We start from the raw sequence: 23037 nt of genomic DNA, 5'->3' as shown, positions 1-23037 counted from the left end.
ATACCTTTCAACAATCACATTAATTTACAATACCATTGTACTACCATGCCTGACCCTATTTCCTCAACCCATACTCCCTGAGGGGAAAGAAAGCCTTGAATTGTTTTCTAAATCATGTCAAACTCACTTCTTTGCCCAACTTAATGGGAGTTTATTCCATCACATGGGTGGTAGCTGTTGAAAATGCCCCTGCTAGCCAAGTTTCTACTCATCACCCACATGGATGACACATGCCTGCTCTGGACAGTACCAGCTCAACCTGTCCCTCAGCAGCCCCAAGGTGGCAAGGCGGCACTCTGTAATTCCTTAAAAAATTAAAACCTTACAAAAATAAAACATGTTCCTGACCTAGCAGCCAGTACAGTTTCCACAGTAATGGGTAAACACTTTCTCTTCTGTTAGTCCCTGTCAGAAAGCTCACCATTGTGTTTTCTAATATCTGTAATATTCTCATGGTCACTGCCTGAAAGCCCACACACAAAAAATTGCAGTAATTCATCACCAGTACCACCCAGGCCTAGACTACCATCCGCAAAGCATTTTCCTCCAAAAAAAGGTTTTCATTGTTTTACCAGGACATTTAATATTACGCATTCTGGGACGTATTTACAATTTTGTTCCTGAAACTTCCCTTGACCATCCAGATATAATCTTAAATTCTAGATCGATCTCTCAACAGTATAACTATATTACCCATCACTGGTCTTTCCCTAATTTTAGACCAATTCAAATCTCCAAATCCTAACATCTCAATTTTAAGTGAATTTAAAATCAACCCACTGCCCTGCAACCAGGGCCGGTCTTAGGCAGAGGCGACCGAGGTGGACGCATAGGGCCCCGCGCGGCGCGCCTCAAGTCTGCCTCACCTCTCCGGCCACTGCTCGCCTGCCCTCCATGCCCAGCGACGCGACTCTGCAGTCCTCGTTCCCCTGCTGCACCTCCCTCCAGCCGTCTGAGCCCCTCCCCCGTCTGAGCCCCCCCTTGCCCGACCTGCCAAACGACCCTCTTCTACCACCCGACCTGCCGGCACCTCACCTGACCCAGCATTTTAAAACAATCTACAAGCGGCAGTGCCTCGCGTCTGTAAAAGAAGAAAAATTGCTTCATCCATTGGCCGGCCTTCCCTCATGTCCCGCCCTTGCGGAAGTTACATCAGAGGGCGGGACATGAGGGAAGACGGCCAATGGATGAAGCGATTTTTCTTCTTTTACAGACGCGAGGCACCGCGAGGTGCCGGCAGGTCGGGTGGTAGAAGAGGGTCGTTTGGCGGGTCGGGGAGGGGGGCTCAGATGGGAGGGGGGCTCAGGTGGCTGGAGGGAGGTGCAGCAGGGAAATGAGGAGAGTCATGTCGCTGGACATGGGGGGAGGGCAGGGGGCACAGGAGGGTCGCTGGACATGGGTGGATGGCAGGGGAGGGGTTTCTGGACATAGGTTGAGGGCAGGGGGCACAGGAGGGTCACTGGACATGGGTGGATGGCAGGGGAGGGGGTTTCTGGACATAGGTTGAGGGCAGGGGCACAGGAGGGTCGCTGGACATGGGTGGATGGCAGGGGAGGGGATTTCTGGACATAGGTGGAGGGCAGGGGGCACAGGAGGGTCACTGGACATGGGTGGATGGCAGGGGAGGGGGTTTCTGGACATAGGTGGATGGCAGGGGAGGGGGTTTCTGGACATGGGTGGATGGCAGGGGAGGGGGTTTCTGGACATAGGTTGAGGGCAGGGGCACAGGAGGGTCGCTGGACATGGGTGGATGGCAGGGGAGGGCAGGGGGCACAGGAGGGTCGCTGGACATGGGTGGATGGCAGGGGAGGGGGATTTCTGGACATGGGTGGATGGCAGGGGAGGGGGTTTCTGGACATAGGTTGAGGGCAGGGGCACAGGAGGGTCGCTGGACATGGGTGGATGGCAGGGGAGGGGGTTTCTGGACATAGGTGGATGGCAGGGGAGGGGGTTTCTGGACATGGGTGGATGGCAGGGGAGGGGGTTTCTGGACATAGGTTGAGGGCAGGGGCACAGGAGGGTCGCTGGACATGGGTGGATGGCAGGGGAGGGCAGGGGGCACAGGAGGGTCGCTGGACATGGGTGGATGGCAGGGGAGGGGGTTTCTGGACATAGGTTGAGGGCAGGGGGCACAGGAGGGTCACTGGACATGGGTGGATGGCAGGGGAGGGGGTTTCTGGACATAGGTTGAAGGCAGGGGCACAGGAGGGTCACTGGACATGGGTAGATGGCAGGGGAGGGGGCTTCTGGACATAGGTGGATGACAGGGGAGGGCAGGGGGGCACAGGAGGGTTGCTGGACATGGGTGGATGGCATGGGAGGGGGTTTCTGGACATAGGTAGAGGGCAGGGGGCACAGGAGGGTCGCTGGACATGGGTGGATGGCAGGGGAGGGGGGTTTCTGGACATAGGTGGATGGCAGGGGAGGGGGATTTCTGGACATGGGTGGATGGCAGGGGAGGGGGTTTCTGGACATAGGTTGAGGGCAGGGGCACAAGAGGGTCGCTGGACATGGGTGGATGGCAGGGGAGGGGGCTTCTGGACATAGGTGGATGGCAGGGGAGAGCAGGGGCACAAGGAGGGTCGCTGGACATGGGTGGATGGCAGGGGAGGGGGTTTCTGGACATAGGTGGAGGGCAGGGGGCACAGGAGGGTCGCTGGACATGGGTGGATGGCAGGGGGGACAGGAGGGTCACTGGACATGGGTGGATGGAGGAGAGAGAAGAAATGCTGGACATGGATGGAGGCGAGGGAAGAGTGAGGAAGGAGATGAGGTGAGGGAAAAGGAAGAGAGGAGAAAAAGTGCACATGGATATAGAAAATAGGCAGAAGCTGGATCCACTGGACAGTCAAGTCTGCAGAGGACCTAGCTTTTACTTACGGATGTAGGGCAAGAAATGAAGAAGAAAGGTGAAAAGTAAAGAATTAAATGGAAAGGAAGCCCTGGAAACGGAGTTAAGGGGACAGACAGCAGCACAATCGGTACTGAGCCAGCATGATCAGAAAAGCAAAGTCACCAGACAACAAAGGTAGAAAAAACTATTTTATTCAGAATTTATTAATTGGAATATGTCAGTTTTTGGAAATGTGCATCTGTGATATTTTTCATGTACGTTTCAATTTTTGTAGTATTGCTGCATGCTGAGTCTGACTTCTTGAGGTAACTTTCCAGTTCAGTATTTTGCCTTCATGTGTTTTTCAGGTGTGATCAAGGAAGGTGCAGTATTCTGCTAGCGTATAGTTTGAATCCCTTTTTGTTTGTTTTTTTTCACTAGGTTGTGCACTGGTGTTTTAGAGCCAGTTGTAATTACAGTTGCCTTTCCACGCCACGCATAAGGTTGTAGCTCGTTCTGTCCTTGGAATTAGTGCTGTTTATGGTTTGTTAAGGTTATGAGTGTGTTTTTGCACAAGTTTGTGTATAGTGTTTTGCAGTGGTGAGATTGTGTGTTGGCCTTACTAAGGTGGCACCAAACATCAGAAAGGGTGTAGAGCCTAAATCATGACACACTACCTCTAAAAGGGTGTTTTGTGGCTCTACATGAGAATTGTGATATTATGATCCCTTGCTAGCTTCATATTGTTGACGGTCTGCATTTTCCGTATGGCTGGTATATTGGTGTATAAGGTATTAATTGTGACAATTTGTTTTTACTTATTTTTTTTTCTGTGTGTTGTCAGACAATTATGGATGACAGACAGAGTCGGAGTCTTCTTGAGTCAGAGAGCTGTGGTATATATTTTAAAACAATTTTAATACCTTGGTGGTCTATATGTTTTTATATTGTACATTATATTTCACACATCACTTTATTTTATTGTATATCATAAGTACATAAGTACATAAGTAGTGCCATACTGGGAAAGACCAAAGGTCCATCTAGCCCAGCATCCTGTCACCGACAGTGGCCAATCCAGGTCAAGGGCACCTGGCACGCTCCCCAAACGTAAAAACATTCCAGACAAGTTATACCTAAAAATGCGGAATTTTTCCAAGTCCATTTAATAGCGGTCTATGGACTTGTCCTTTAGGAATCTATCTAACCCCTTTTTAAACTCCGTCAAGCTAACCGCCCGTACCACGTTCTCCGGCAACGAATTCCAGAGTCTAATTACACGTTGGGTGAAGAAACATTTTCTCCGATTCGTTTTAAATTTACCACACTGTAGCTTCAACTCATGCCCTCTAGTCCTAGTATTTTTGGATAGCGTGAACAGTCGCTTCACATCCACCCGATCCATTCCACTCATTATTTTATACACTTCTATCATATCTCCCCTCAGCCGTCTCTTCTCCAAGCTGAAAAGCCCTAGCCTTCTCAGCCTCTCTTCATAGGAAAGTCGTCCCATCCCCACTATCATTTTGGTCGCCCTTCGCTGTACCTTTTCCAATTCTACTATATCTTTTTGAGATACGGAGACCAGTACTGAACACAATACTCCAGGTGCGGTCGCACCATGGAGCGATACAACGGCATTATAACATCTGCACACCTGGACTCCATACCCTTCCTAATAACACCCAACATTCTATTCGCTTTCCTAGCCGCAGCAGCACACTGAGCAGAAGGTTTCAGCGTATCATCGACGACGACACCCAGATCCCTTTCTTGATCCGTAACTCCTAACGCGGAACCTTGCAAGACGTAGCTATAATTCGGGTTCCTCTTACCCACATGCATCACTTTGCACTTGTCAACATTGAACTTCATCTGCCACTTGCACGCCCATTCTCCCAGTCTCGCAAGGTCCTCCTGTAATCGTTCACATTCCTCCTGCGACTTGACGACCCTGAATAATTTTGTGTCATCGGCGAATTTAATTACCTCACTAGTTATTCCCATCTCTAGGTCATTTATAAATACATTAAAAAGCAACGGACCCAGCACAGACCCCTGCGGGACCCCACTAACTACCCTCCTCCACTGAGAATACTGGCCACGCAATCCTACTCTCTGCTTCCTATCTTTCAACCAGTTCTTAATCCATAATAATACCCTACCTCCGATTCCATGACTCTGCAATTTCTTCAGGAGTCTTTCGTGCGGCACTTTGTCAAACGCCTTCTGAAAATCCAGAAATACAATATCAACCGGCTCCCCATTGTCCACATGTTTGCTTACCCCCTCAAAAAAATGCATTAGATTGGTGAGGCAAGACTTCCCTTCACTAAATCCGTGCTGACTTTGTCTCATCAGTCCATGTTTTTGTATATGCTCTGCAATTTTATTCTTAATAATAGCCTCCACCATCTTGCCCGGCACCGACGTCAGACTCACCGGTCTATAATTTCCCGGATCTCCTCTGGAACCCTTCTTAAAAATCGGAGTAACATTGGCTACCCTCCAGTCTTCCGGTACTACACTCGATTTTAGGGACAGATTGCATATTTCTAACAGTAGCTCCGCAACTTCATTTTTTAGTTCTATTAATACTCTGGGATGAATACCATCAGGTCCCGGTGATTTACTACTCTTCAGCTTGCTGAACTGACCCATTACATCCTCCAAGGTTACAGAGAATTTGTTTAGTTTCTCCGACTCCCCCGCTTCAAATATTCTTTCCGGCACCGGTGTCCCCCCCAAATCCTCCTCGGTGAAGACCGAAGCAAAGAATTCATTTAATTTCTCCGCTACGGCTTTGTCCTCCTTGATCGCTCCTTTAACACCATTTTCGTCCAGCAGCCCAACCGACTCTTTGGCCGGTTTCCTGCTTTTAATGTATCTAAAAAAATTTTTACTATGTATTTTTGCTTCCAACGCTAATTTCTTCTCAAAGTCCTTTTTTGCCCTCCTTATCTCCGCTTTGCATTTGGCTTGGCATTCCTTATGATCTATCCTGTTACTTTCAGTTGGTTCTCTTCTCCACTTTCTGAAGGATTGTTTTTTGGCTCTAATGATTTCCTTTATCTTACTGTTTATTGCATATATGGGTTACAGAGTAATAGGGGAATTTGAAAGTACTGAATCTTTTCTTAATATTTTTCCTTTATTCTCCTTTGTTATGAGAATTGGAACTACTAATTGTAGTGGATTTGAACTGAATAATTTCTGGGGAAGGAAGGTTTCATGATAGCATTGTGCTTATTATTTCAATCAGTTTTTTGTACAAGTTTAGCTTCATTTGTCTTTATTTAAAATTTCATAAAAAAATGTTCTAAAAATGGAATAATCTTATCAATGGGGTGGAGCTATGGTGGGGGCGGGGCTACGGTGGGGCGGGACTATGGTGGGGGCGGGGCTAGGATGGGGCCCCACCAAATTGGTCTGCATAGGGCCCCGCACTTGCTAAGACCAGCCCTGCCTGCAACCAGGTTAATACCTCCAGCAGACACTCATTCAGGTGAATAATGCTTTGTGAATGAGAGAATAATAAATTAAAAAATGAAATCAAATACTTACTTGGTCAGGAAATGCCCCAAGCAAATATGATTAGAGACTTATGTTCACACAGAGGGGCATAATCGAACGGGGCCGGCCATATATATGGGCGGCCATCTCCAAGACCGGCCCCGGAAAGCGGCATTCCCAACCTTATTATCGAAACAAGATGGCCGACCATCTTTCATTATGATAATACAGTCGGGGCCAGCCAAATCTCAACATTTGGGCCGGTGCTAGAGATGGCTGGTGTTAGAGATCGCCGCCATTGGTTTCCTGCCGATAATGGAGACTAATGGCGGCCATCTCAAACCCGGCCAAATCCAATGCATTTGGTCGTGGGAGGAGCCAGCATTTATAGTGCAGTGGTCCCCCTCACATGCCAGGACACAAACCAGGCACCCTAGGGGGCACTGCAGTGGACTTCATAAATTGCTCCCAGATCCATAGCTCCCTTACCTTGTGTACTGAGCCCCCCCCCCCCCCCAAACCCACTCCTGTCATGGAGCTGAGTATGACATTTGAGGCTGGCATAGAAGCTGGCACAAAAATGTTTAAAACAATTTTTGGGGGGGTGGGAGGGGGATGGTGACCATTGGAGGAGTAAGGGGAGGTGATCCCCGATTCCCTCTGGTGGTCATCTGGTCAGCTGGGGCACTTTTTTGAAGCTTGGTCCTAAAAATAAATGGACCAAGTGAAGCTGGCCAAGTGCTCATCAGAGCCGGCCTTCTTTTTTCCATTATCAGCCGAAGCCGGCCATCTCGTAACCACGCCTACATCCCGCCTTCCATGCCCTGCCGAAACGCCCCCTTTAACTTTGGCCGGCCCTGCGACAGAAAGCAGTTGAAGGCGACCAAAATCGGCTTTTGATTATACCGATTTGGCCGGGTTTATGAGATGGTCGGCTATCTCCCGATTTGTGTCGGAATATGGCTGGCCTTCTCATTCGAAAATAAGCAGGACAGTCTCCAGTCATTGTTATTTGATGTGCCATTATGTATATACATAACTTTATACTTTTACTGCATACATCCATTCTTTGCTTATAGACTAATAGTCCTTAACATTGTCTTCAATCATTTTCATATCTTATGAGTTAAATTTTGTCTATCTCTGATATATGCACATTTAACCATACTACTTGTATACATTATTTATTCTATACTTTTATTTTTGAGTTTACAATTTTATATTTTATGGATGTAAAATTTTAATTGTGCTTTGTTTTTATACATGTGTTTTTTTTATTACATCCTAATCTATATACAGCAGTGTTTCATTCTCTTTTTGTTTTTTAACTTTAGTCATTTAATCAAAGTATTGAGAGCTTCTTTTACAAAGCCACACTAACAATTTCCACACGGCAAATGAGAGGAAGCCTACAGGAATTCAATGGGCTTTCTCTCATTTGCTGCACTGAGAATCACTAGCGTAGCTTTGTAAAAGAGGCCCTCAGTGTTTTATATGTGCATTTCACATTTTAGTAGGTATATATACATTTATGTTTGTCACCTTTAGCCATTTTTATTTCCATAAACCACTTGTTTGGAACATCAGTCTAACCCTTTCTTTTTCTTGGGGTCCACTTCCTATCCCCCTTTCTCTTTTTGCTAGACTATTGTATGGCCGAGTACTTCCATGAAAAGGTTCACAAGGTCATGTCCATCCCCCCCCCCCCCCCCCACCCACACACACACTTCATTCTCACTACCTTATTTCAATGTCTTCCATAATTTCTTCCTTTTCTAAAATCAGAGAAGAGGAAACTGTACATCTCTTTTCCTCAAAACTCTCTACCTTCTCCTCTAATTCTATTCCCACCCATCTGCTCAGCTCTATCTATCCTAATGTGATTCTTTCCTTCTATCACTCTCTACTGCAACTGCTCCTGATGCCTTCAAACGTGCTAGGGTTACACCACTTCTCAAAAAAATCCTTCAATGGAGTCTACCGTCAATGGACTTTTCCTGCCCTTCTAGCTATCATCTCATCTCCCTCCTCCCCTTTGCATCCAAGCTGCATGAATGTGATTTTCATTGCCACAGCCTTGACTTTCGTTCACTACAATGTGGTTTTCTACGTCTATGTTTTACAGAAACACCCATTGCCAAAGACTGCAGTGTCTTGTTAATGGTCAGACATTTCTGTGGCTGAAGTAGCTTCCCCTGAAGCATTGATTAGTGAATTGTGGACCTTGTCAGGATTAAATATCAGGAACTGCATGAGCACTATCAGAACTAAGTGCACGTTAATGCACTTGCGTTTCTTGAGAAGTTCTTTCTAGCCACTATGATGTATGGAAACATGCATATATCATAGAGATATTATGAAGGAGTTTTTGTGACCAATGATTGTAACCAGTGCGTATTTCCTAGTAAAAAAGGTGCCGGTACTCAAATGCTAGGCCACTGTTCAGGGGTGGGGTAATCACTGAGGGACCCATCCTACAATAGCAAAGCCCCCTGCAACCGGTCACAGAATGTATGACAAGGCAAGATTGGTATGTAGAGACTCAGCTCTTTCATTAAAACTTGGGGTCCATGGGTCAATTTTAGCAGACAACTGAAAAGGTGCAGGTAACACAGTACCCCCAAGTACCCCCTCAAAAAAAGCCCTGATTTTAACACTCACAGTCCATTTGTTTTATTACCAAAAGGCTGAGGTCTTTTCTATAGCTGAAATCTATAAGAATGTTCTTTTTGCAGTTCTTGGGCAAATTTTTCTTTTTAGTTAGTTTTGCGTATACCATAACAATAATGAGCCTTATTTCTAAGGCCAGGATTTGTAATATTATCTAAGGGGGTCTTTTACTATTTTATTTTTGTTACATTTGTATCCCGCACTTTCCCACTCATGGCAGGCTCAATGTGGCTTATATGGGGCAATGGAGAGTTAAGTGACTTGCCCAGAGACACAAGGAGCTGCCTGTGCCTGAAGTGGAAATCAAACTCAGTTCCTCAGGACCAAAGTCCACCACCCTAACCACTAGGCCACTCCTCCACACCACATAACTAAAGCTTAGGAATAAAATGGGCCCTGCTGCAGATAACTCAAGCTAAGCTTCAGTAAAAGACCCCCTAAGTCTCTTAGGGGCCCTTTTACCAAGCTGCAGGAAAAAGGGCCCTGTGCTGGTGGCGGGGGCTGTTTTTCCTACCTGCCAGGGCCCTTTTTATCGCAGTGGGTAAAAAAAGCCCCCAGCACACATGGTCATGCAGTAAAAAAAACTCAACGCATGGCCGTGTGATGGGAAGCCCTTACCACCACCCACTGAGGTGGTGATAAGGACTCCCACGCTAACCTGGCGTTAAACCGGGCAGTGCATGGCGATGCCTGATTACCACTGGGTTGCTACTGCGCAAGCCATTTCTGGGGGTTTTCTTTTTGTCCCGGAAATGGCACGTGCTCGGGGTGGGTCTACCACTGGTAGTTGCGTTGGGCCGGCTGCAGTCCCGAAAGAGCAAACGGTATGCCCGAATTGGGCTTACCGATGCTCTGTAAAAGAGCCCCTTAATACCTGAGGTACTCTTTCTCTCTCTCTCTCTCTTTTTTCATATGTTGTACAGAATAATTACTTGTCACTAACACATCAATTATCAAAATGATTTTCATGTTTTTTTTTCCTTTTCACCACTGTATTTTCTTGCTGAGTTTAAAGGGGGGTCTGGATAGATTCCTGAAGGAAAAGTCCATTGATCGTTATTAAATTTTGGGTTTTTGCCAGGTTCTTGGGGCCTGGATTGGCCGCTGTTGGAGACGGAGTACTGGGCTTGATGGACCTTTGGTCTTTTCCCAGCATGGTGGTGCTTATGTGCTTATTTCTCAAGCTGTCTTATCGATTAGAATGGGAATGCCCCAGGTGATTATAGCCTCTTCATTCCTAACAGTTATTTTAGAATCCTGATCTCAGAGCTTTTCTGGTACAACAATGTTACAGGGTTTGCATAATTTTCAGGAGATGAGTCATTCCACTTTGTTGTGTCTCTCTGTAAATAAGTTTTCTGATACATTTAAGAAAAACATCCAAAAAACATCACAAAGCTGCAGATGGACATTTTTGTGAAAAATGCGTCCAGATCGCTATTTTCTAAACTCATTTTTAAGATGATATTCTATGCAATTCATCTAAATCTCAAGGGGGCATGTTGCAGGCGTGTTTTGGGCGGGACTAGGGTGAGTTATGATTTCAACATTTTTCTGCAATAATACAACATTATAATAATGTCTGTAGCAAAAAGAAAGAAAGTATTTAGGGTGACCTGTTTCAATAACAACTATAGGGCTCATTTTCGAAAGAGGACGTCCATCTTTCGACATAAATCGGAAGATGGACGTCCTTCTCCCAGGGACATCCAAATTGGTATAATCGAAACCCAATTTAGGACATCTCCAACTGCACTCCGTTGCAAGGATGGTCAAAGTTCAAGGGGGCGTGTCGGAGGCATAGCGAAGGCGGGACTTGGGCATGCCTAACACTTGGATGCCCTTGACCCATAATTGAAAAAAACAAGGACGTCCCTGATGAACACTTGGACGTTTTCACCCAGACCTGCTTTTCTTACGACTAAGGCACAAAAAGGTGCCTGAAATGACCAGATGACCACCAGAGAGAATAGGGGATGACCTCCCGTTATGCCCCCAGTGGTCACTAACCCCCTCCCACCATCAAAAAACATCTTTAAAAACATTTCGTGCCAGCCTCTATGCCAGCCTCAGATGTCATACTCAGGTCCTTGGCAGCACATGTAGGTCCCTGGAGTAGTTTCATAGTAGGTGCAGTGCACTTCAGACAGGCAAACCCAGGCCCAACCCCCCCCCCTTTTGTGGAGGAAACAGCGAGCCCTCCAAAACCCACCAGAAACCCACTGTACCCACATCTAGGTGCCCCCCTTCACCCGTAAGGGCTATGGTAGTGGTGTACAGTTGTGGGGAGTGTTTTTTTTTTTTTTTGGGGGGGGGGGTTGGGGTGCTCAGCACACAAGGTAAGGGAGCTATGTACCTGGGAACAATTTATGAAGTCCACTGCAGTGCCCCCTAGGGTGCTCAGTTGGTGTCCTGGCATGTCAGGGGCACCAGTGCACTACAAATGCTGGCTCCTCCCATGACCAAATGGCTTGCATTAGGATGTTTTTGACATGGATGTCTTTGGTTTCAAAAATCACTGAAAGTCAGAAATGTCCATGTCTAGGGACGACCAAATCTAGGGACATCCAAATTTAAGGATTTGGACGTCTCTGACAGTATTTTTTAAATGAAAGATGGATGTCCATCTTTTTTCGAAAATGCGGGTTTCCCTGCCCCTGGATTTTGCCGTTTTGCAAGGACGTCCAAATTGCAACTTGGACGCCCCTTTTGAAAATGCCCCTCCACGTGTCAAAATGGTGTCCAAATCTACCAAATGACCACTGGAAGGATAAAGGCATGACACACCCCCCTTAATCCTCCAGTTGTCACTGACCCCCTCCCATCCCCTAACAGCAGCAAACAGGTCACTAGAGTAGCTTAGTGTATGGTACAGTGGACTGTAGAGAGGGGGACCCAGCCCCATATCCCAGTCTAACTGGTACACTTAGAGTGGAAAGTGTGAGCACCCCAAAATACCTACTGAACCCACATATGTGATACCTGCAGGCTTAAGGACTATTGTAGTGGTGTATAGCTGAGTACAGTATATTTTTTGCTATTCCGGGAGGGCTCACAATACCATACATGGGGATTATGATGTGATGTGTACCTGGGACCTTTTATGTATTCACTGCAGTGCCCCCTAGGTTGCTCCACTGCTCTGCTGGAATGCCTGTGTGACCAGTCTAATAAGATTGCTGGCCCTCACACATCCCAAAGCTTTGTTTTTGTGTGTTTTTCCTTTTGACTTTTTTGTTGTTTGTTTGAAAATGGCCCTTAAAGAAAGATGCACTGAGCAGAAAAACATCTAACATAGGGTAATTTCAAGCCAAAAAGATAGATGTTTTTCTGGTTCAAAAATGGCCATGCTTGGCACTAGATTTTTAGACGTTTTTGGAATTAGATGTCATATTGAAAATGTCCCTCGGAGTATTTAGCAAAATGAGTAATCAGAGGAGCTTCATGAATGCCCTTCTCTCCACCTAAGGAAATACTTATAAACTGCTATTCACCCACTATAATCATGACTTTAAGTTTAGGCTTGAGCGTTGTTGCAGTTATACAGCTTCCAATATTTCCTATAGGAATCATTTAAACCAGTATGAGATAAAATGATAATTAACTGCAACAAATCATGTTTAACGTATGAAGAGAAGTCAATAAATGAGGCAAATGTATTGATCAGAACTGTGGAAATGTAGTCCAATTTCTTGATTTCTTTTCAGTGTACAGGCACACTGCACTGCTGGACTAGTAAACAAGGCTCTTTATAACAGGCTACTTGTACTATTAGGTAGCATTACTACAGAGGAGGCCACTAATGGACATTTAGCATGAGCTAAGTGCCAGGTGGCCCATAGGTATAAAATAGGACCCACAGCATTTAGCATGTACTAATGTCCATTAGCATACGCTAAACTTTAGTACAAGGGCCCAATAGGGTACTCCCTCAATCACATAAAAGACCATACATGTACATAACTAACACACTACCTTCTCTACATACAGTGATAAGATATACAGTTACCAAGTTTCCTTTCTTTGTCATTTGTTTAATGTTAAATAAGAAATTCCTGTACAAATATATATGGCCATGCTCATAAGAACAGACTACTGGGACAGACTGAAGGTCCATCAAGTTCAGCATTCTGTTTCCAACGGTGGTCAATCCAGGTCACAAGTACCTGGCAAGATCCCAGAACAGCAAAACAAATTGTATGCTGCTTATCCTAGCATATATGGTGGATTTCCCCAAGTCCATATTAATAATGGCTTATGGACTTTTCTTTTAGGAAATTATCCATATCTTTTTAAAACCCTGCTAAGGTAACTGCTTTTGCCACATTTTCTGGCAACGAATGCCAGAGCTTGACTATTCATTGAGTGAAGAAATATTTTCTCTGATTTGTTTTAAATTCACTACTTAGTAGCTGCTTTGCGTGCCCCCTAGTCCTAATTTTTTGGAAGAGTAAACAAGCAATTCAGATCTACCGGTTCCACTCCACGCTATCTACTATAATAAACCTCACCCTCAACGTTCTGAGGACACTGATGTCAGTGAAGCCAAGCCCTGACTTCCTTCAAAAAGGTTCGAAGGTTCGTGGTGGTGAAGCCACCAAAATCGCCCCGGGCCCCGCCCTCGAGGGCAGAGCAATGGCAGAACAACAAAGGGGTTGGCAGGGAGGGAGGCAGGGAGGCGGGAGGGTGGGAAATCGCTCCGGGCCCTGCCCTCGCGTCAAACGTCATGACGTTGGGGGTGGAGCAATGGAAGAATAACGAAGGGGTTGGCCAGAGAGGGAGGGGGGTGTTGGCGACGAACACCTTGCTAGCGCCCGTTTCATTTGATCTGAAACGGGCCTCTTTCACTAGTGTTTTACAAACCTCTATCATATCTCCCCTCAACTGCCCCCTTGAGGAGAAATTCCACTAACAGAAAAGGAAAAGAACAAGTTATTTATTTATTCATTTATTTACTTACTTTTTTTTAGTGTACAGGGCAAGGCAAAAAAAATAAAAAGTAACCCCCTAGAGCTTTTTGTCATTTTCTCAGCAAATGCTTGGAATTTCAATGAGAAATTTTACGTATTTATTCAGTAATCATATGTATAACTATTTGAACAACATTAAGGGGCTCATTTTCAAAAGAGAAACACATCCAAAAAATGCATAACAGGCAGATAAATGTATTTCTTGCAGAAAAATGTTTAAAATGTGTAATCAAACCAACACCATAAAACTGCCCAAGTCTACCAGCTGCTGAAACGAAGACGTTCTCAGAGGGGATGTTTTGTGGGCATGGCATGGGCAGTGTTATGTGATAAATGTTTATTGCCGATAACGGATAGCAAAACTACTTCCTGGGGGTGGAAAGAAAAAAAAAACAGAATTAGACCTGCTTTAAAAGTGTTTATGGTAAGGCTAAAACTGTCTTTGGACCCGTTTGTGATTTTCCTGAGTTGGAGAGTGGAGAGGAGAAAGTGGCTGTTTGTGAGAAATAATGGAGAGTTGCTGACTGTTTTGTTACCTTTGTGTGTTTGCCCCAGTCTGAACCTTTTCACCTTTACATTTCCTGCCTTGCCTCCTCTGTGTCTCACCTCCTCAAGTCCTTGCCCATACCTGCTATCCCCAGTAACACCCATCCCTTCCTCTTTATCTCAACCCTTCCCCCACCAAACCCTCGCTGTCCCCAAATCCCCACACCTCCTAGTCTTCATCCCTACCTGCTTATTTTCAGTCTCTCGTTGTTCCTCTGTTTGTCCAATCCCAGTTTGTCACTGTGCTCTGTGCTGCTGCTTGTGTAAGGGCTGTATGCTGTTCCTGGGAGAGCGAGTGCATTGTGCTGCTGCTGCTCTGTGTGTGTGAGGACTGTTTGCTGTTCTGGGAGACTGAGTGCTTAGTGCTGAAGCTGTGTGTCTGGATTGTTTGTTGGTGCCGGGGAAAATGGTAGAGGCTATTATTAAAAACAAAATTACAGAGCACATCCGAGGACATGGATTATTGAGACCAAGTCAGCATGGCTTTTGTGTGGGGAAATCTTGCCTGACCAATTTACTTCAATTCTTTGAAGGAGTGAACAAACATGTGGACAAAGGGGAGTCGGTTGATATTGTGTATCTGGATTTTCAAAAGGCGTTTGACAAGGAACCTCATGAAAGGCTACAGAGGAAATTGGAGGGTCATGGGATAGGAGGAAATGTCCTATTGTGGATTAAAAACTGGTTGAAGGATAGGAAACAGAGAGTGGGGTTAAATGGGCAATATTCACAATGGAGAAGGGTAGTTAGTGGGGTTCCTCAGGGGTCTGTGCTAGGACCGCTGCTTTTTAATATATTTATAAATGATTTAGAGATGGGAGTAACTAGCGAGGTAATTAAATTTGCTGATGACACAAAGTTATTCAAAGTCGTTAAATCACGACAGGATTGTGAAAAATTACAAGAGGACCTTACGAGACTGGGAGACTGGGCTGCTAAATGGCAGATGATGTTTAATGTGAGCAAGTGCAAGGTGATGCATGTGGGAAAAAAGAACCCGAATTATAGCTACGTCATGCAAGGTTCCACGTTAGGAGTTACGGACCAAGAAAGGGATCTGGGTGTCGTCGTCGATAATACGCTGAAACCTTCTGCTCAGTGTGCTGCTGCGACTAGGAAAGCGAATAGAATGTTGGGTATTATTAGGAAAGGTATGGAAAACAGGTGTGAGGATGTTATAATGCCGTTGTATCGCTCCATGGTGCGACCGCACCTTGAGTATTGTGTTCAATTCTGGTCGCCGCATCTCAAGAAAGATATAGTAGAATTGGAAAAGGTGCAGCGAAGGGCGACTAAAATGATAGCAGGGATGGGACGACTTCCCTATGAAGAAAGACTAAGGAGGCTAGGGCTATACAGCTTGGAGAAGAGACGGCTGAGGGGAGACATGATAGAGGTATATAAAATAATGAGTGGAGTGGAACAGGTGGATGTGAAGCTTCTGTTCACGCTTTCCAAAAATACTAGGACTAGGGGGCATGCGATGAAACTACAGTGTAGTAAATTTAAAACAAATCGGAGAAAATTTTTCTTCACCCAACGTGTAATTAAACTCTGGAATTTGTTGCCAGAGAAAGTGGTGAAGGCAGTTAGCTTAGCAGAGTTTAAAAAGGGGTTGGACGGTTTCCTAAAGGACAAGTCCATAAACCGCTACTAAACGGACTTGGAAAAATCCAAAATTCCAGGAATAACATGTATAGAATGTTTGTACGTTTGGGAAGCTTGCCAGGTGCCCTTGGCCTGGATTGGCCGCTGTCATGGACAGGATGCTGGGCTCGATGGACCCTTGGTCTTTTCCCAGTATGGCATTACTTATGTACTTATGTACTTATGTGGTGGGAGAGTGAGTGAGTGTTTTGGGCAGCTGGTATGTGTCTCACAACTGTGTGCTGGTGAGGGTGCTGGTGCTGGGTCTCACAATGTGCAGTAGGTGCAGGTGTACACAGTCTTGTTTCTGGGGTCAGTGGGTTGCACTTGTGGTGGTGGGACACCTGCACTGCCATCATGAATGCGCTGCATGCTTTGCAACCCCTCCCCCAGCTCAGGACATACAGGAATATTCCTGTGCCAGTCTACCTGGAGGTCACTGCCTTCCTTGTCTTTCTGGTTACTGGCACCTTCCAGTCAGTGCTAGCAGTCAATGCAGGCCTCACTCAGCTCCATCTATCTTGCCCAGTTCCTCAATGCCTTCTTCACCCACACCTCATACTCTATTACGTTCTCCACTAACTCCCAGACCCTAAAGAAGAACATGGCTCTATAGATTGCTCCCCCTGGTTAATAGGCATCATCGACTGCACACACACACACACACACACACATTGCACTCCGACCCCTGAGGAGACCTAGAGGAAAAGAAAATCATTTCACTCTATGCACATACAGGTCATGTTTGATGACCAGGGCAAAATTGTGGATGAGTGTGCTTGGTGCCCAGGCTACACCCATGATGTCTACATACTCCTGCATTCAGGATTCTACCGCAAGTCTGACTGAGCAGTGGTCACCAGCAGTTGAGTTCTTGGTAAACAGCACAGGGATTCCCAAAGCTCACACCTCCTCCCTCCTCCTACTTTCAACTCACTCCCCAAAACCAATACCCCACCTCCACAAGGTAACCATCTAGTCAATACACACCCATGTCTGTGATTCTGCTTCCCCCCCCCCCCCCACAGGTGACAAAGGCTACTCTCATTGAAAGTTACTCATGACTCCCATATTCCAACCCTAAAATGAGGCAGAGGAAAGTACAAGAAGCATAAGAGCACCTTTAGCCAGCTTAAGAATTACTTCAGATGTCTAGACTGTTCCAGAGGGGAGCTCCTTTACAGCCCTGAAAAGTTTGCCAACATTTTCGTGACCTGCTGCATACTGCACACCCTGTCTCTCCAGAGAAGACAGGCCCTGCCAGAAGAGTGAAAGTAACCACATCAGCAGCTGCCAGACCTAGAGGATGAGGAGCCCCCCTCCCCCCCCCTGCACACAGCGATGACTATGGAGCATACGAGCTGAAGGTCTGCGCCAAACAAAGACTCATTCTCATCAATTTTCATTAAAGTGCACTATTTCTGTGCAGCACCTCTGTAACATCCCGTTCCCACCACCACCCCTCTCCCCACAGCATACAACCCCCTCCCACTACACAAATACCCTACCCATCACCAGCACATATCCCCTCCCCCTGCACAGGTTGTGCAATGCTCCTCACAGAGCTTGTGACAGATGACAAAAGACAGATTTGGGGTGGGGGGCTTGGGGGGTATGCATTACACAGGCATAAGTGTTGCTTGAGCTGAGGTGGCCATGGGGACAGAGGGTGGCATAGCGACCTTTCTGTGGAGCATGTACACTGCTGCTGGGAGGTGGGTATGGGCAGTGGGGTAAAGCAGGTGTGCCCTTGGGTGGCTCAATGTACTTTTGTGAGCTGCTGCCAACGTTCCCATCAGTATGTAGGCATGGGCCAGGATACGGGTGGGAAAGGGGAGATATGAACAGTCCCTTATTTTAGCATTGCATGGCAAGTGGAGAGGGGTGTCCATAATGAATTGTCACTGGATATTCTGTATATTGTGATTTCAGCAATGTTTTTATTTCTTATGAAAAAGCATTAACATGTATTGCTATATCAAAGGGACCCTGCCTACATATGGTTCTTACACAAGAGTGGTGCTGTGATCCTGAGGGATAATGCTGCATAAACTCTTCTCCAAGCTGCTCCATGCCTTCATGATTACATTGTGTGAGGGCAGGTGGTGGTGGTGCTTCATGATTTGTCTCCTGTGGCTGAGGCAAGGGCATAGCCAGACAGCCAATCTTGGGAGGGCCTGAGCCAAAAAATGGATGGGCACAGAATTCAGCCCCTCCTGGTCCCCCTCAACTCTGCTCTCCCCCTACCCTCAAACACAAAATATTAAATACCCGAGCTGAAGATTTCCTCCTCCTCAGGCATCCGCTGCCAGTACTCCGTACTTGCTCAGTGCTTCCGCCTGGTGAAAACTGAGCACGTGCAGAGGGGCTGGTGTGTGGCAGAGCACTGGCTGCCTAACAAGGAGGAAATCTTTAGCTGGTGGGGTTTGAGGATTCCCACCAGTCACACATCAAGAGAGCCACAATTTTGGGTGGGCCTGGTTGCAAATTGGCCCACCTGTAGCTACGCCACTGGCCTGAGGTGCAAGAGGACCAGGAGCTCTGTATGGAGAAATTGGGCTCCTTGCCCAGTGACATAGCTGTGTACATTGAGGAACTTTCCTCAATGTGCAGAGGTATGTATGCACATTTTGAACGTAGAGGGAACATCCTGCCATTGCTGCAGACATTTTCTTGAAGCATGGACCAGTACCACTGTTGCACATTTTGTGTAGTGTATTTTCAATTGGCAGATACGTTTCTCTCCGACATCTATGACGTTTTCGATATGTCCTCTTTCAAAATATTTGTGTGTGTGTGTGTATTTCTGAATATTGGAAAATGTTTAGTTTTTTTTCTTCCATTATGGACTTCAGTTTTAAGATGTTTTCCAATAAACATTTATTTCACCATTTGAACTTCATATCAAAAATGCCCATCCACTTTATCTTAATCTAAGTTTATGGTACTGACATTGTAGCTTTACTACCTAGTGATTTTTATGCTTTAAAAATGTTTGAGCTGAAACACAGTAAAATAACATCATTCAAATGATACATTTAACAATGTGTCAGAATTTTGCAGTCACACTGAATGCTCAAAGTGTCCACCCCCAGCTTTAATACAGGTCTTCAGTTGCTTTTGGAAACTCTTAACAGCCTTGTCAGTTGGTCCCTGTGGCAGGCTGTCCCAGATCATCTGCCTCCAGTGGCGTACCAAGGGCGGGGCGGTGGGGGTGGTCCGCCCCGGGTGCACGCTGCTGGAGGAGTGCAGAGAGCAGCCGTGTGCCTGTCGGCTCCGCTGGTTCCCTGCTCCCTCTGCCCCGGAACAGGTTACTTCCTGTTCCGGGGCAGAGGGAGCCAGCGGAGCCGACAGCCACGCGGCTGCTCCCAACACCCCTCCATCAGCGGTTGTTGATGAAGGGTATGCTGATGCGTCGGGGGAGAGGGGGTGTTGATGCGCCAGGGGGGGGGTTGTGCTGCACCCTGGGGGGGGAGGTGTGCAGCGGCGATCCACCCGGGTGGCAGGCGACCTAGGAATGCCACTGTCTGCCTCGCTTCCTTGAGTTCGGCGATTGTTTGTGATTTTGGGTGGAGCTTGTGATAGGCCTCCAACATTGCTCCCGGACACAAGTGTACGTCACTGTGATGTCGTTAACAGTAAATTATTATCACTTTTTTTCAAATAATGGTAGTTTTAAAGTGCAAACATTTTTCAATGTGTGAAAAATCGCTGTGTGGTCACGTTAAAAAGTCTGTAACTGAGTTCAAAGAAAATCTCATTCCACCCAGCACATAAACATGGATAGTAACATCAAATAAAGCTTTAAAATTTCACATTGAAATTCCAAGCGGTTGCTGAGAAAGCAGCAAAAAAACTCTAGGGGGTTACATTTTTTTGCCTCATCCTATAAATTCAATACCTATAACATAATACGTTAGTGCCCATTTGTCCATGAAGGCAGTAAGAACATCTTTTACCTCGAGAACTCACTCATGTGACTCAACACGTATGCTACTTCTCCAGCTCTGTTATAATAATTTTTTGCTAATTCTAATCAATAGAAAAAGTATGTATTTGTATGTTTATCATGTATTTATTCTCCCCCCCCCCCCCGATACCTATCAAATTGTGTTTCTGCAAGTAGTTTTTAAATGAGGCCTATTTGCGACTGAAGTATAGGCAAGCATATTTTGTATAGGCCTGTTATTTATATTGCTTCCTCCTCCAATTCCCTATATGTGAAAATGGCCAATGAGGTTATTTATTTATTGTAATGAAGCTGGTACTGTAGGATGCAATTCACAGTGGGGGCCCAGCATAAAACTTCACATGGTGTATATTCATTTTCATAGACCTATGCAAGCTAAAATTGAGGGTAGTTTTAATAAGAGGATTTGAAATAGTTTTATTCATGAAAGCCAACGTTATTTTATGTAAAAAATTATTCTGTCCTAAATTTGCATGAAATGAGCCCTGCATTATCAAAATAATTGTATTTTTTATGGTTACATGACAAAATCAAAAGAAAATTCATATACTTACTTCTTCACAGGATGTCCTGAAATCCATGTGCTATGACACAGCAGGGGATGTTTGTCTAAAAAAAAAAAGCACATATATATAAAGGTTAAACTGGAAAGAATGAATAAGCAGAATCTGCTATGCAATTTTATAAATTATTGTATTTCAAATAAATATGTAATGAATTGTGGAGCCCTTTTACTAAGCCATGCTAAAAAGGAATCTACTTTATCAGTAGCTCGGGGTTTTAGCGCATCTGTAAAATGTCTACATTTCTCATTTTCTGTATTAATGGCCACATACTAATTTCCCAATTGGTGCATGGCCATTAGTGGAGGAGCCCTTACTGTCACCTATTTACTTGGCAGTATGAGTTCACGCGCTAACCACATGCTAATCGGTTAGCGTGCAGTGATGCAGCTGTGCTAACCAATTAGCACTGGGCATGCTTACTCTGCACCCCAAAACATGCCCCAGCACTAAAATATATTTTCTAGTTTTTAGCGTATGGGTAGTGTGCACTGAACACAAAAATATTGCAGGGCACCCCAGGATACTGGATTTTAACTTGCGGTAAGCACGCGTTACCGCTTACTGCAGCTTAGTAAAATGACCCCTGTATTTGTTAATCTGTTTGGTACAACAATGAATTCAGAAGAGGCCATAGGTAAATATGTCCCCAGTTTGTCTAAACTAACTGAAATGTTTGATAGTGCTTAAATCAAAGCATTATAGGTGTTTTTATAAAATTGCATTTAGTGCGATGGGATTACAGTGTGCTAGTGGTGAAGGATTGCTTTCAGATATAATAAATCAGAGTTACCTAGCTTTTGATGATCCTGCATTTTTATTACCAGAAAATATCTTCTTAATTAGAATTGGTCACTTAAAGCTACCCTGAATAAAGTCTCTTATTCATGTTTAAATGGACCCCCAGTGAATACCCACACCATCCTACTGAAATGCTCTTAAAGAAGGAATATGGAAAGAGATATTTTATTTCTGAAAATGAGCTAATCATATTTTCCAATTTCATAGCTGTATGTTTGAAGAAAACTTTTCTCTGCTTGCATTAATTCAAAGTACCAATTACATTTGAGAAAACCTCAGGCCAATTTTTCAGGAAATTATTTGCTGTAATAGAACCAAAATAGTTTGTATTCCATTCTGAAAACATAACAGAGTGTTTTGACTGATGTACAGTAGAAATCATTTTCTGCAATTAGGGATAGTAATCAGTATTTTTCAAAATATTTGTCCTTAGTCACTAATGTCCAAAATAGCACTTGAAGATCATTATTCTTATGCTACAAGAAACACATTTTAGCTAATATTATCTTCAGTATTCATTTTGAAAAATGGTTTCAGTGAAGGAATTTTTAAAAGTCATTTCTATGGGTAAAATGATGCAAGATTGATATTCAACAGATATGTCTAGGTAATTCTGGGAGATGACCTGAAAATCACAACCTTTTAAAATGTACTTCTCTCATCCCTTCCTGCCTTCCCTTCCTCTTTCAGTTAATTGGATAGATTTGGTTAGCCCTCCTTTCAGTGATGCTGCAAACTCAAGACTTCAGTGCCTTCATCCATGTTTGATGACATCCAGTTATTGACCACTCTAGAGCTTAATAGTGCCCAGGGGATATATAATACCACAAATAACCTTGAGATCATTATAGATTGCTGACTAGAACTTAACTTAAATGTAACCCAGACAAAAACCAAAGAAATTCTACAGAGGCTGCTCTCTCACCTTGCAAAGTATACTTTGTATTAAAAACTCCATCTGGACAATTCACCTAGACAATCAATTGACCTTCAGCCCACAGGTCTCCAAGTCTAGAAAAGAGATCCTTATTATTTTTATTATTATAATATTTTGTAGCAAGGTATTAAAGATACCCTCATTAAGCATTATGGTTAACATAAAACGGCAGTTAATTTTCTCTTTAGAGCCCAAAATTCTGATTACACAACCCCAATGCCAAAAGGGCAACACCAGCTTCCAATCCTATCCATGTTTAATTTCAAGATCTTAATGCTGACGTATCACATTTTACCATGGTACTATATATCTGATAAGCATGCTTATCCCTTTACCACTCCCTGTGTACATTCCAATCAGCCCAGAACAATTGTTTTCATAATTACCTCTCATTAAAATTAGACTTGAAATTGCTGAGAACACAGCTGTTAGAGTTATTGACCCCTCCTTATTAACCTGGGAATACAAAGATCCTATGCCTGTTTCAAAGCTGGTCTGCAACCATGCTTTTTCAAGCTTATATTGCTGCCCTAGCCCACAACCAGGCAACCAAACTAAACAGCTGGCTCAGGGCACTGGGGGCAGCG

General features: G+C 44.8%; 1 protein-coding gene across 1 annotated transcript in view; it reads right to left on the bottom strand.

Moving 5' to 3' along the window:
- Positions 1–23037, bottom strand: part of SNTG1 (syntrophin gamma 1) — a 734999-nt gene that overhangs the window by 621009 nt on the left and 90953 nt on the right. Inside the window, exon 2 of the mRNA XM_030214286.1 lies at positions 20704–20758. Within this exon, the coding sequence (XP_030070146.1) occupies positions 20704–20730 (27 nt within the window). The 5' untranslated portion in view covers positions 20731–20758. The remainder of the gene's footprint in view (positions 1–20703; positions 20759–23037) is intronic.

This window comes from Microcaecilia unicolor, chromosome 1, assembly GCF_901765095.1.
Source record: "Microcaecilia unicolor chromosome 1, aMicUni1.1, whole genome shotgun sequence".
Taxonomy (NCBI): Eukaryota; Metazoa; Chordata; class Amphibia; order Gymnophiona; family Siphonopidae; genus Microcaecilia; species Microcaecilia unicolor.
This window is presented reverse-complemented; position numbering and strand designations above follow the sequence as displayed.